General features: G+C 45.4%; 1 protein-coding gene across 1 annotated transcript in view; it reads left to right on the top strand.

The window, feature by feature from the left end:
* Positions 1–385: 385 nt before the first annotated feature.
* The window catches only part of LOC309353799 (ubiquitin-conjugating enzyme E2 E1), a 58,203-nt gene continuing 43,354 nt past the window's right edge, over positions 386–15,234 (top strand). Inside the window, exons 1-3 of the mRNA XM_081883474.1 lie at positions 386–544; positions 1,729–1,907; positions 3,240–3,290. Of these exons, the coding sequence (XP_081739600.1) occupies positions 1,756–1,907; positions 3,240–3,290 (203 nt within the window). The 5' untranslated portion in view covers positions 386–544; positions 1,729–1,755. The remainder of the gene's footprint in view (positions 545–1,728; positions 1,908–3,239; positions 3,291–15,234) is intronic.

The following is a 15,234-nucleotide window of genomic DNA, read 5'->3' as shown; positions in this document are numbered from 1 at the left end:
GCACTATTTCTGGGTTAGCAGAGTCTGTAACCTGAAGCGTATGTATCCTGAAGCGTATGTAACCCGAGGTAAAAAATGTTTAGGGGTACTCTCATTTTCCTACTCATATTGAAATACTGCCCCTCCAATGAGGCCAAACTTAGATTCACAAAATGTTTAGGGGCATGCATCCCCCTGCGTCCCCCTGAGTGTGTGTGTATGTGTGGTGTGTGTGTGTGTGTGTGTGTGTGTGTGTGTGTATATGTGTGTGTGTGTGTGTGTGTGTGTGTGTGTGTGTTCTATATGTGTGTGTATAGCGTTTCTTGTACACTGTAGTGTAGGGTGACACCGGCTGTCTGTCCCCCCTTCCCCTTCCCCTGCTTGCGGGAAGGCGGCGGCGGCGGCGGGCGGGGGGGGGGGGCGGCAAGGCAGAGCGGCAGGCGGGGAAGCCATTGCCTGCTTAATAGTTGCTGTTGCAGCACTTCCGCTTCTCTCCCCGCGAGAGAGACACGAGTGGCCAGGCCCAGCCGCACCGAGGAGGAGCGCCAGACACAAAGGGAGAGAGGTAGGGGGAGAGGGGGCGCCCCGACTCTCACCCTCGACGGGCGCAGACGCCCCCGCCGCGCCTGGCCTCCCCCCGAGAGCGCGGAGGAGGGCGGCGGGGGCTTGGGGGCTTCCCGGGGGGGGGGAGCCGAGAGGAGATGGCAGCGGGGGGAGGGAGGGAGACCCGGGTGGGCAGAGGAGACGTCGGGGGGTGGGGAGTATTTTCAGGGGGGAGAGCTGACAGGTCTCGCCCCGCACCCCTGGGAGCCGGGGGAGGCCGGAGGGTGCGCGGACGGGGGGGGCAGCTTTCTCTCCCCTCCCCACCCCGTCTTGCAAACCGAGAAGGATGAGGTGGTGGGGAGGGAGGCGTGTTGTTTTGGGGGGTGGGGAAGGGTAGTAAAACAAAAGCCAGGGGGGGCGTTTAGAAGTAGAGGAGGAAGAAGGGGCGGGGAGCCCCTTGAGGAGTAGCTAGCTGCTCCCCCCCCCAGGTTGGAGGGGGGTATACTCTATAGACACCCCCTGCCCACAATACCGATTCCTCTTTCGCACCCACTACGGATTTCTCCTCTCCCCCCTCCAGGGCATTCCCCTTTTTCCTGGGTCATCTCTGCCCCCCCCCAGTCCCTAATTACTAATCCCCATTATGCGCCTTCTGAAAAGTATCCCCCCCCCAACCCTCACTTCCTGTGGTGGTGAGTTTTCCACCTCACCTCTTTCAGCAGCCTCCCAGTTTTTCCTAGTACTCCACCCCCCCCCGAATTTCTTACTTCGCCCCAACCTTGTAGAATACCAATGTTTCCACCACTCTCTAGCCTCTCTTCTCTGACCCCTTTATCTCCGTGTGTCATGGATGCTATTTGGAGGGGGAAAGCAGGGGGTCGGGGGGGGGGGTTCCTGTGTGAAAAGGTTAGAGGAGGCATGTAAGGAAATTGCTTCGTGTCCCTAATCCCAGTTTCCCCTTTTATTAATTCTTGTGGTCTGCGCGTCCCCCTGGCCCCCATTTCCAGAGAGGAGCTGGCACTAAATGTTGCTGAAACTTGCGGGTGGGGGCTTCTCTTTGAATCTATTCATTCTTTCTCCCTACGAAGAGAAGTAGAAAATGTTTTCTAAGAGCTTGACCCAAGACCCCCGTGGCTCCTTGTCCAAGTGTTAACTGTCCCCCGTTTCCCTCCCCCCTCCCCGTTCCTTCTGGTGTTTTTACTCCAGGTTTGGGGTACGTAGTGTGGGGTAGCTATGTCGGATGACGATTCGAGGGCCAGCACCAGCTCTTCCTCATCTTCGTCTTCCAACCAACAGACCGAGAAAGAGACAAGCACACCTAAGAAGAAGGAAAGTAAAGTCAGCATGAGTAAAAATTCCAAGCTCCTTTCCACCAGTGCCAAGAGGTGAGACTGTCCTTAGCATTCTCTTCCTTATAGTTGTTGCGATGGCTTTTCTTCACTGAATACCTTTCTGGCATATGCTCTTTCTGCAAAACAATTACAGCCCACCCCCCATCAGCGTTGTTGCCCACTCCCCAAGGGCATTATTTTAATTTTAAAGAATCTCTGGTTATTTTACCTAACCATATCTCTAACCTTCTACTTGAAACTTGTCATTATCACTTGTATCCACCAGCAGAAAAGTTCAGAGCCGGTGACTTCAAACCAAGAGTACCTCAATTCCTGCCTTGCTACCAACTTACTGCGTAGCCTTGGGCAAAACTCTTAATTTCTTCACAAGCTTTCCTGGTGGGTGGTGACAGTAGTCAAGTGTGCAGGAGTGTGATATAGATTAATTAAGATTTGGTATCTGCATTGAGTTCATCCAATTAGGTGTTAAAATAGTAACCTCCCAGGGAGAAAAAAATGCTACTTTCTCTCTCGCATTTAGAGTCAATCTTTTCTGTTTTTTCAAATTCATCACAATTCAGCTTTCAAACTTTGATGCAAAAGATCATTGTTGCTTCAATAAGACGAGTGTTCTTATTGAAAACGTACAAATCTCACCCTTATGAACCTCCTTGTGTAGCTAGGATTTGAATTGGTATTTCCAAAAAATTGTCTGATGGGTCCAGCACTCTCCATCTTGTTTCTACTGAAATTAATGTGTGACATTGGTATGAAAAGAGGAGGAGCCTTTCATGAGGAATTTTACAGAGGGTAGGGCACACACTAGTATTTGTATTGACTGCCAATTAATTTTGGGGAGGGAGTAACAAACAGAAGGAATATGCTCTGAACATACCCTTCCTTTTGCTGCTTAGTGATAAAAATCAGTGGCAATTTTGTCGCTGACATCGTTGATGTTTGGATTTCTTCTGTTGTGGTTAGTGAAGGGGAACTCTGTACTATTTATTTTCTCATACCTGCGATGGCATTAAGGTGATCCAATTGGAATGTCATTCGTTTCTGCTGCTTCTGTGGGGATCTAGTATGTTTCACTGCACAGAATGCTGGACTTGACCGAAAGTTGGCATGAGTTTTGGACTCATTAATTTGAGCAAAACAGTGTATTTTGCCCTGTGCTTCTGACTACAAAGCAGGTATAATAGTTTCAGTGTTATGAAGATCACTAAGGTTTAGAAATAATGGACCTGGATCAACCTTAGTAGATTTATGTAGCTTGCCCTTTATCCCTATCAATAGTATTTGGATGTTACTTGGGAAAGTCATACCGCTTTCATCTCTTGAATTCCCTGTGTAAGATTTGCCTTCTCTTTTGGTTTCTTGCTGTAGGATTCAGAAGGAGTTGGCTGACATCACCTTAGATCCACCTCCCAACTGCAGGTATGTGTTGATCCATCTTTTCTAATGGCTGGACTACGTGTTGCAATTAAGTGTGGCCACCTCCAACCTGTATTGCCTCCCATGTTTAGTTAAATAAGGCACGTGACACGGCATGATATCATTGCACTCTGTGTTTTCCTGTGTGCAGTTGTTGGCTGCTGCTTCCAGAAGGGCAGGGAAATAAATGCATCTTACCAGTTAAATGCAGGACATTTTGTGGGGTGGCAGCTACGATGGTAATGAGGAAGACTGGAGAGCACTTGACGGGTTATTACTTCTAAATATAATTTTTGGTTCTGAAATGTTGATGCAGAGTATATTTTCCGAATGGCTTGGAATAATTCCTTATGGCCTTTGAGGCTCAGGAGGTGAATTCCGGATGTGAATATTCTGTTTCTTATGCTTGTTTTTATTGTACTTGAGAAGTTATTGCATTAGGAGTGGGTTGCATCATTGGTTGTCATGCTGTGTGAATGTATATATATTTCTGTGGCTGGGCAGTTGTGACGGATATGAAAGCGCATGTTCCCGTCACCCCTTTTGCATTTATAGGTATTATTCCAAATTGCATCATGCTTATTATTGCATTCAATTTGTGGTGGGGGAGATGGAAGACCTGTTGCTGCTTTTTCAAGTTGTTATGCCTCTGTGCGGTGCAATGTTGCATGCAATAGGAGTGAGATTTGAGTTCCTAGCTCAGCATATGCACCTTAAGAGCATGCATGTAATCTGGTGAAAGCACACCCCGGGGGATGTCATTGCCTTTTATAAAATGAGTGTTTGAGCTGTGTGTTAAAAGATTTAGACACTTTCTGAAAGTACCTGCTAAGCTGCTTCTTAGGTTATCACTTAGCTTTTGTAGCCCCTGAGCATTTAGATATGGGGTAATGCAGTATAGATGGTCCATGGTTGCCCCTTGTTAATTAAACAGGAAGGCTACTTTCAGCACATGCTGTCACAGTTGAGGTTGCTGTTTCTAGAGAGCATCTTTATCTGTCCAGGCTCCTAATAACCACTTTTGAGCCAGTTGCTATTGATGGTGAAACGATCCGTCTTTTAGAACACTTAGGGTGGATCTTGCTTCCTCCACCTGCAAGACGTTCCCTTTCTGAAAATATGTGAGGAGAGCAGAGGTCTGGGCTTAATGAAGGTTTGCCCTGTTTATTTAACAGGATCAGCTAAAGACGTATTTCCTTCTATTGGCCGAAGTCCCCATTGCAAGGGGATCAGGAACATTATCAGTGACTGATGCCTGGATGAAAGAGGGGAGATGACTGATACAAATGTATTATGATGTTAAAGGTTTTTAGTCCTTGGTGTTTGATAAGAGAGACTTTAAAAACATGCATGACAAATGGCTTTGTCTTGTTGCTGAAGCTTCATGCGGTTTAAATTAATCATGCTTGTGAATTTGCTATGTGGGTTTTTGGAATCTGCTGTTCTCAGTGTTGCATTCTTGTTAATGGCTTCCCTCTTACCCTGCCTGATCGAAGTGTATGTCCAAATCGTCCAAGTAATCTCGCAACAGTTATCTCTCTCTAAACAGCTTGTATACGAACTTGGTGCCTTTCAGGGCTATCCTAGCAAATTACCTTGTCAGAATATAATGACTGTAGATGTGGCTTCTTATTTCACTAGTGCAGTCCACCGGGAATCATAAACTTCGAGGCACAATACAGAGATGTTTGCTTTGCTCAAGCCTTTTGAGGGGCAAAAATTGGTTTATGCTACAAGCACTTTAAACTACCTGGTGATCAGAGGTAGTTTCGTATATGTGAGCAGAAGTTTGGATGTTTTCAAGTTTCCTTTTCCTGTGGATTGTGTTGAACTTGAGAGAAGTATGCTAGCCTTGATTTGGCTCATAATTGGTAGTGAGAGGAGGAGGAGGAGGAAGTGGGGGGCGGGACCTAGAAACCTTGAATCTTGAGTTTTAGAGTAACTTCATTGTTGGCACTTATTTGCTTGGGGGCACAAAATTGTGTCTCAAAACATTGTTCTCTCTTCATTTGCATCTTAAATCTGTTATGAAAATGACGGTGTTTTGGGGGGATGTGTTTGCTTTGTCACACAAAAGAATATTTTAAAGTATTTTGTAGATGTGTGAATATGTTCTCGTGGAAGAGAGCCATTTCTCTAGCCCATGTAGGTGTTGCGTTAAAATCACAGGCACAGCACAGGCTACAACAGATTTAAGCATCATGTGTGAAAATAGCCTATGTGTTGCCATTTCCTAACACAGGAGTAACCATTGCGGTTCACCCGCTGACCGTTGGTCATGTTGGCTGGGGCTGATGGGAGTTAGAGTTAACAACATTTGGAGGGTAACACATTGCCTACCCCTGCTTTTATGTATTCAGTGTGAATCCAGCTGTTAGCTGATGCTATGGGAAAGAGCCATACCTTTACACCAGTAGCACTGGCCTGGCAAGGTTGCTTTCTCCTAGTCTCATGCTGCTCTCATTCAGGATTGGAGACTGCTGTAGCGGCCCATTACAGATGTGAGAAACACACATTTTTTTAGGGTTTTGCAATGTGCCACTATGATTTCAGGGGACGCAGAGCCAAAGAACTCCTTGTTGTCTTTTTAAAGACAGAATGGAATCACATTTCACCCCACCTAAGCTGCTACAACATAGCTGCATGCCCTGAATATTATTGGTGACGGGGGCCTGTAGGTTTATTCCTCATATACTTTTTGCTTCTTCTAAGAGTTTTCCCAACAAGGCACCTTAAAGCTTTCTGTGAGCCCATGAGGTCCTGCATCTCCCCTTTCGTTTGATGTGTTTGCCTTCAGGACAAGGTTGAGCACTGCCAGTCAACCGCCTGCCTGTGTTTTGTCTTGGTTACGCTCGAGAAAGCTTGGATTGTTGCTTTTGTTCCTTGAGGGGACTCACCGTGAAGCCCCCTGCCATAGGCTGCTTTCACAAGTGACACTAAGAATGCCTTTTTGTCCCTCGCACTTGTGGATATGGTTAATGTGGGAAACGGTCTCTTTTAATTTGAGTGATAATCTTTGGAGCTGCTAAGGATCTGGCGGACGGGCATTATCTTATTCCTAGGAACAAATATAGTCTTTAAAATGCACCATCGCACCAGTTGCTGTTTGGTTAGAGAAGTATGCATTCAGCCTCTCACCGTCCGTGATAACTACAGACAAAGTATTTGGAGGAGAGCAGAGATGATAATACAGTGGTACCTTGGCTTAAGTACTTAATTTGTTCTGGAGGTCCGTACTTAACCTGAAACTGTTCTTAACCTGAAGCATCACTTTAGCTAATGGTGCCTCTTGCTGCTGCCGTGCCGCCAGAGCACGATTTCTGTTCTCATCCTGAAGCAAAGTTCTTAACCCGAGGTAATATTTCTGGGTTAGCGGAGTCTGTAACCTGAGGTACCACCGTATATGGATATGCATAGTGAAGGTTGCATGTGGTGCTGTAACTGTGCAGGCATAGCAAATGTGTGAAAACTGCTGAAGCAGTTCTTGTGAAAGTGGCCATTGGGCCTAATTTGCTTTGGGCAGTGGCTCAATCCTTCTTTTGTCAGGTTTTATGTATATGTTTGATGGTACAGTCAGACCTCGGTTCCTGAACGGCTCCGTTTTGGAACGTTTTGGCTCCTGGATGCTGAAAACCCGGAAGTAAATGCTCTGGTTTTTGAACGTTTTTCAGAAGCCGAACATCCAATGCAGCTTCCGCTTGAGTGCAGGAAGCTCCTGCAACCAATCGGAAACCATGCCTCGGTTGTCGAATGTTTCAGAAGCTGATCGGGCTTCCGGAACGGATTATGTTTGTCAACCAAAGTTAAAGGTAAAGGTAAAGGGACCCCTGACCATTAGATCCAGTCGTGGCCGACTCTGAGGTTGCAGCGCTCATCTCGCTTTATTGGCCGGGTCATGTGGCCAGCATGACGAAGCTACTTCTGGCGAAGCAGAGCAGCGCACGGAAACACCGTTTACCTTCCCGCCAGAGTGGTACCTATTTATCTACTTGCACTTTGACGTGCTTTTGTACTGCTAGGATGACAGGAGCAGGGACCGAGCAACAGGAGCTCACCCTGTCACGGGGATTCAAACCGCCAACCTTCTGATCGCCAAGTTCTAGGCTCTGTAGTTTAACCCACAGCGCCACCCACGTCCCCAACCAAAGTTAGACTGTACTAAAATAGTGCGGCTTCTTCTGGCTGCTCTTATCATACCAGACTGCTGTTGCATCTCCTCCTTGATAACATGCGAGATCGCCTTCCTTGTCCCCAAGCTCCCCCTCTCCTTTTGCTCCATACCTGATAAGGATCTCCACGGTTGTTGGAAGCAGCCCCCTTGCATTCAGATGGCAGTACTTTCCAGGGGATCAGGTTTCACACGCTTTCGCTTTATGGCCTGGGAATGAAACCTGACTTGAAATGCTCCAGATGTGTACAGAAAAGTGCTTTCTTTTATTGACTCGGTGCACTTTGGGAATGTGCACCGAAGGCTAGAAATCGCCCCCAGTACACCCAGTTTGCGTACGCAACAATTACTGCACAACAGACTGAGGAGCAGCAACAAACATGGGCAAAAAGGAGCAGCGGCAAGCCCTCGCAAGCAGCTACAGTGGTGCCTCGCAAGACGAAATTAATCCGTTCCCGTGAGGCTCTTCGTATAGCGGTTTTTTCGTCTTGCGAAGCAAGCCCATTGACAGCTTAGCGGATTAGCGCTACAGCTGTCAAGCGGCTTCCAGCGATCAGCTGTTAAGCGGCTTATCAGCGGAACAGCTGATAAGCGGCTTAGCGGCTTAAGAAAAGGGCGAAAAAAACGAAAAAACCCGCGGGGGGGATGCAAGATTTTTTTCGTCTTGCGAAGCAACCCCATAGGGGAATTCGTTTTACGAAGCACCTCCAAAACGGAAAACCCTTTCGTCTAGCGGGTTTTTCGTCTTGCGAGGCGTTCATCTTGCGGGGCACCACTGTACACACCAAACTTTCATGAGGACCCCTAAGAAAGGGAAGAGGGCAAATTGTTTCTCAGAAAGGGGCTTTGTGTAAAATCCTTAGTCTGACAGTGTCAGCAATTTTTATTTTATTTGCCATTTTTTGTTTGAGATATTTGTGTTCTTTTAAATGCCATCTTTCTGGGTAATATTGCAGTTTCTCTTTGTCTCATGCATTTTGATGTGCTAACTTGACACTTGCTGGAGAGTTTCCATGGGAGGGTGAGCAGTTTTCCTTGTCCATTTGTGAAATTGCTTGGGTTCTTGCTTGGCAGTTATTACGAGAGAATTGAAGACACGTTTTGACTGGGGCTTAAATAGAAGATAGGGCTTTGACGTCCAAAGGATCACATCTGGCTAGCAAGAAATAGTGCTGTTTATTGGCATTTCAATAAATGTCTCTTTTAAAGCGCTTAGTAGTAGCATAGAATTTCCTTAAGACTTGTGCAAACATACTGGGCTGGGCGAAGGAAAACAAAGTGGGTGGTTTCCCCCCCCCCCACCTATTTGTGTGTTCAGAATTCTGAATTTCATAGGTCGCAGAAGAAAAAATGCAAATAATAGCATAGTCTCACAAAGTGCAGTTTGGACTTCATAACTAATCTAACGTTTTGTCTCTCTAATTCTAACATGAGCATTTTAAGGATGTTTTTCAGGTTTGTGTGATTTAGAAACCTTCAGGAAAACTAATAGTAAAACTCCTATTTCAAATGTGCAGAATATGCATGAATCCTATTAGTTTGTCCAGATGTTGTTTCTTGTAACTTTTCTCTCTCCAAAAATGCCTACAAACCTTTTGACCTGAAATAATAATAAAGGAGGGGGAGGACTAGAGAAATGTTAATGTCATGCCACAAAGTAATACATAATAAAAATGCACAGAAATGAATGGGAAATTATCTGTGATTTGCAGAAATGGAACTGAGAAATTTGAATTCGATTTCACAAGTTGTGCAGCAATAAATTATTGGTGTTTTTTTCAGTAGCCCTAAATCTCCCTTTAAACTCAGTGAAGGCTTAAAAAAATATATCTGACAATAGCACTGAACTCTACTTTCATATATTAATTAATCTGTGCCCCAATATCTTAATTCTTTAAAAACTTACACAGATTTGGTCTCCTTAATATCAGTGGAACTATATGCAAGTGCATATTTTTAAGAACCAAGGTTTTAAAATACACAATTTTTTATTATTTTGCAAGAAATGCTATATGAACGAATGTGTTCCCTTGAGCAGCTATTGCCTGGGCAAATGCGTTAAATGGGCTGCTTTCTAGCGCTCCATAATGCAGGAATACTCTGCAGCTGTTTAACCAAGATGAGAGTTTGGGTTTTTCTTCCCTTTGTTCACTGGCTTGAAAGAGACATTTGTGAATGCCAAGTTCATTTTGCATATGTATGCTTTCTGTTTTTTGTCAGTGGTGACGTGCTATGGAGAGTACTTTATAAATGTTTATTAGCTGAAAAATTCCTACATAATGTGGAGCAAATACTTAAGGAACAGTGTACAATAAGGTTCATATGGAGAAATTGGTAGTTAAACCTATAGAAAGACCTACATTAGCTTCTTTTTACTTCTTAAATATAAAGCCAATAATGATTAGAGCCTGTTCAGTTAGCAAATGTTTCTCTCAGGCAGATTTATCACTTTTTTGGGAAAGCTTTTTGCAAAACATTATCCAAATGAAGATATAAAATTCCTTTCTATATTACAATGCCCTCAGTACTGATCAGCCTTTCAGGGCACAGCTCTGAATAAAATCCTCACTTTTAATCTTCTGTTAATGTACTAATCCTGTGCTTTCAGATTTAATTACCGCATCCAGTTCACGCAAGAGTTTGATTATTTCATTTATTAGAAATTAAGCATTGCTCTTGGTGGCTTTACCTGCAAAGATGAAAAGAACCTCCTGCTTAAATGCAAATAAACGTTAAGTGCTGCTCTGCATGTGCAGAGTGCCTTTGCCTCCTTTGGCCATGGGCAACCGCAAGCAGCAACCATATTTCTTGGGACTGGGGTAGTGGCTCCCCAAACAGGGTGGACAGAACAGCTGGATGGAGCAAAAGCCCCAAAGTAATTCAAGATCTGCATGACAGTAATGAACTCTTTCTCAATCAGCAAAGATCTGTTTTAGAAGAGATTCAGTGGGGAGGGTTTGAAGTTTAAGGATCTAGAGTTTTAAGATGTGTGATGGCAACAGCAACTGCTTGCCTGCCTATTGCATCTGGTTGGGGGTCTTGGAGGGGCTCCATTGAAGGTCTGGGCCCTTTGCCATTGCCCCACCTGGTCACTCTCTAGCATTGGGCCTGACTGGGACGGTTGCTAAGTACCGTATTTTTTTCTCTATAACACGCACCCAACCATAACACGCACATAGTTTTCAGAGGAGGAAAACAAAACAAAAAATATTCTAAACGAAACAGCGGATGTATGATTTTTGTGGTTCATGCTGTGGCCACAGACATGTGATCTGACGGTGAGTTTGGGGTAGCCCAATGCAAAAATCCTGAGGATCCATGTGGATCCATGCTTTGTAACCACGCTTTAAGTGGGGAGGGAAGGAAAAGCACTCAAGGGACAAGGAACATGCGTGGGGTGGGTGGAGAAGGATGTTGTTAGTAATGCAGAAGAGGGGTATAAGAGGAGAAGGCTCCTCTCCTCTCCCGCTTTGCTCCTTTAAAGCAAGCAGGCTCTCTGTCCCTCTCTCCTCCCCACTCAGCGGCTCTTCTCTCGCTTTGCTGTTTCAAAGCAAGCCACGGAGGAGGGAAGGAAGGGGAACCATGGATCACGACTGCAGCAGATCCCCCACCATCCGTAGGCATTCGCTCCATAACACGCACAGACATTTCCCCTTACTTTCTAGGAGAAAAGAAGGGAGTGTTATGGTGTAAAAAATACGGTAATTGTCATGCTTATGGTGCATTGGATTAACAGCATCCTGAACAAGGATGGTTGGCTTGGCCACAATTGTTCTGCAACAGTTTAATTCCAAAATTAAATGCAGCAGTAGGCAGCACGGAGCATGGGCTGTGTTTGATCAATGTAATTTTTTTGGCACTTGTCCATAGACGTGTGGAAAAACTAAGTTGCTGTTGCTGTCTGGTGGTTGTAAGGTGAAAAGGTAAGGGACGTGGGTGGCGTTGTGGTCTAAACCACTGAGCCTCTTGGGCTTGCCGATCAGAAGGTCGGCGGTTCGAATCCCCGTGGCGGGGTGAGCTCCCGTTGCTTAAACCCAGCTCCTACCAACCTAGCAGTTTGAAAGCACACCAGTGCAAGTAGATAAATAGGTACCACTGTGGCAGAAAGGTTAACGGCATTTCCGTCACGGTGCTCCATTACGCCGTAAGCGGTTTAGTCTAAGGTTACCATATTTTTTTCAATGACACTTTTCAACTTCAATGGATTTTGTATGGGGACTGATTTGTAAATCCGGGGACAGTCCCCGGGAAACGGGGATGTCTGGTAACCTTAGTTTAGTCATGCTGGCCACATGACCTGGAAAACTGTCTGTGGACAAATGCCAAATGAGCGCCGCAACCCCATAGTCACCTTTGACTGGACTTAACCGTCCAGGGGTCCTTTACCTTTACCTGTAAAGGTAGCTGTGGTAGGCTAGGGGCCACTTGCCACACAGTGTCTACTGCTTGTCTAATAATGTGGCAGACAGCTATGCCTTCCATGGGCATCAGGTAAGTCATTTGAGAGAGATAGGATGTTGCAATAGATAGGCATTTGGCCTCAATTAGCAGCACTCTCCTGAAATATTTGAGTAAGCACTTCAAATGGTCATCCACTGGAAATGGCACGATTTAAAAAACAGTAATAATTGAGCCTGTTTCCTTTTAAACCGGCATCCTCGTTTCTGATCATTCAGCACTATTTCCAGCACACTTTGCAATTTATCTCTGCCCCTCTGTCTGTGCCAAAATGTCTTGGGGGCTGCACTTGTTCTTCTGGGTAGGGGCTGTAATACAGTGGCAGGACACGAGCTTTTGACGTTCAGCTTCTATGCCTAACATTTCTCCGTAAAACTAATCTTGGGTCCCAGAGACCTTGGAGTGTTGCTGAGGGAGATAGTATTGGAGCTAGACAGACCAGTTGGTCTGATTGAGTACATCTACTTCACCTGTAAAGATCGCTTTACAGCAGGATGATAAAGAAACAAACTGGGTGATATTTCCTGGGAGCCCACAATTACTTAGAACAGCAAACAGTTTCAGTTGATTCCTTTCTTCTTTTTTAAAAAAACACCTCCCCAAAACACCAGAGGGATAGATACTAACGGCAGGGTTTGTTTAGTTTAGATCATGTGGCAATAGCTAGCTTGGTTTTGTAGTGATTTTCTCTTTGGTGCACCCTTTCTAAGTAATTCCCTAATGAGCCTGCCAAATATGAAAAATTTCAGATTTTGGAAGCTGCTTTGGCAAAGAATTGACGTTTGAAATGTCCAGATTACCACTTACCTATCTTATTTTAACTGTCTCTGTGATCCGTTGGCAACACATTTTGATAACGCTTGCGGTGCTGTGAGCATATCTTACTTGCTTCTTGTGTGCAGGGTGGGGGTTACAGTAGAAACCAGGATGTGGAAAGCCTTATGCCAAAGTAATCACATGCAAACAGTGATTTTGTTTATGTAGCTCAGCTTATCTAAAACCTTGGGATGTTTCCTGGGCTATTTTGATAAACGAGATAGTGCTATTGTCGAAGATACATCTGTTGCACTGCATAGAAGTAGCAGAAACTTTGGAAACGATGCAAAAAAAATGTACTTACTGAGTGCAAACAGTCTTTAGTGGCAGCTTTTTGTGCAGGTTGCGAAAGTTTTCACATAGAAGACCACACATGCAGTTTGTTATCAATTCAGATAATCCATGAGATTCATAGCATTGGAATTTCTGATATTGTATCTGTTTTAAATGCACAATTTTCAGACTTTGCAAAGAAGAGCAGACAATTTTTACAGCCATTCTATGAAAATACAGCACAGTCCAGAACTGTCCTTACAAGGGCCAAACTCTGTTTTGCACAGGAGACCTGTGATTGATCTCCCATCTCTCTCTCTCTCTCTCTCTCTCTCTCTCTCTCTCTCTCTCTCTCTCTCTCTCTCTCTCTGAAATGTGTCGGTAAAGGTAAAGGGGCCCCTGACCATTAGGTCCAGTTGTGACCGACTCTGGGGTTGTGGCGCTCATCTTGCTTTATTGGCCAAGGGAGTCGGCATACAGCATACAGTCATGTGGCCAGCATGACTAAGCCACTTCTGGCGAACCAGAGCAGCGCACTGAAATGCCATTTACCTTCCCCCCAGAGCGGTACCTATTTATCTACTTGCACTCCTAGGTTGGCAGGAGCAGGGACCAAGCAACGGGAGGTCACCCCATTGCGGGGATTCGAACCGCTGACCTTCTGATCGGCAAGTTCTAGGCTCTGTGGTTTAACCCACAGCGCCAACCACATCCCTAATATGTCTGTAGGAGACTCCTAATGTGTACTGAGCCTCAGTTGAGGAAGAAGAGGTGTGTGCTTAAACCTTCTGGTTTCCCCAATCAAAATCCTGCTCTTTCCTCTCCAAAGCTTCTGTTTGCTTTTTGAGGAAAACAAAAGTATGTTGATACCTTCAAAAAGGAGAGAGGCTGCTGTAATAGTTGAAGCAAATGTAGTAGCTGCAAGTGAAAACTACCGCTTATGTGTTGTTTCATGCGCAAGAGGTAGACTTTTTCTTATGCCAACCTTGCACATAGCACATGCAAAGTGCCTTCTGCCCATTCCTCCTATTCCTTTCTCACAGTTTCCAGCTTTCTCTACAAGCTACTGCCATCTGTCTGGTCTGGAAAAAGCAGCAGTGGGCTGTTCCAAGTCCCTTCTCTGAAATAGGGGAAGGTAACTGACCTTTTTTGTAGTTAGTAAAAAAGTGCTGCTGATCTTGTAGGGCATATGTAGGCAAATGAAGGCCCGATCGCCTTCTAAATCCGGCCCACGGATGGTCCGGGAATCAGCGTGTATTTACATGAGTAGAATGTGCCCTTTTATTTAAAATGCATCTCTGGGTTATTTGTGGGGCATAGGAATTTGTTTATTCCCCCCCCCAAAAAAAATATAGTCTGGCCCCCCACAAGGTCTGAGGGACAGTGACCAGCCCCCTGCTGAAAAAGTTTACTGACCCCTGTAGTAGGGCAATCACAGCTGCCTTCCAGAAGCTGGGAGAGAGTCAGGATATGCCAACACTGGTGTTTGCAAAGGCTGCAAAGAATGGTGCAGTACTGCACCACTCTGTTGTAAGGGCAGGAGATGCGACTGCTCTTAATCTGTACTGCTGTTTCTTACTCTGAGAGAGTAAGGCGGGTTGGGAATAGGAATATACTTTGGTGATGGGTTGGGAATATAATTTGCCACGACTAATTGCTGACAATGTGGCGGCGGGGGGGGGGACAGGATACTTGCTGTTGACCCTGATGAGCAGGCAGGTGATCAATTGGACCTCTGTTCTATCCAGTTCTTAAACAGCAAAGATTTAATATACTTAGGGAGTATAGTAAGATTTCCTAAGCCCATATAGATCTAGATTGGGTGCCATATAGGTGGTAGGTTATTTAAAAGAAAGCCCTTGAAAGTTCCAGGTTCCACTGTACATGTGGGGGAGAGGAAATCTGGATAGGGCCATTGGTTAGAGCTGGCATGGCCAAACTTGGCCCTCCAGCTGTTCTGGGACTACAATTCCCATAACCCCTACCACTAGTCCTGTTAGCTAGGGATGATGGGAGTTGTAGTCCCAAAACAGCTGGAGGGCCAAGTTTGGCCATGCCTGGGTTAGAGCATAACTCCAGGGTTGCAGGTTCGATGCAGGGACATACCGTATATACTTGAGTATAAGCCAACTTTTTCAGCACATTTTTTATGCTGAAAAAGCCCCCCCTCAGCTTTTACGCGAGCGGCGGAGGGACAGGTGGCCTGAAAGGAGACCTTTTAGTCTGCTTGTT

The sequence above is a fragment of the Podarcis melisellensis genome, assembly GCF_964234715.1.
Source record: "Podarcis melisellensis genome assembly, chromosome: 12".
NCBI lineage: Eukaryota > Metazoa > Chordata > Lepidosauria > Squamata > Lacertidae > Podarcis > Podarcis melisellensis.
Note: the sequence above shows the minus strand (reverse complement) of the source record. Positions and strands in the feature narration are given on the sequence as shown.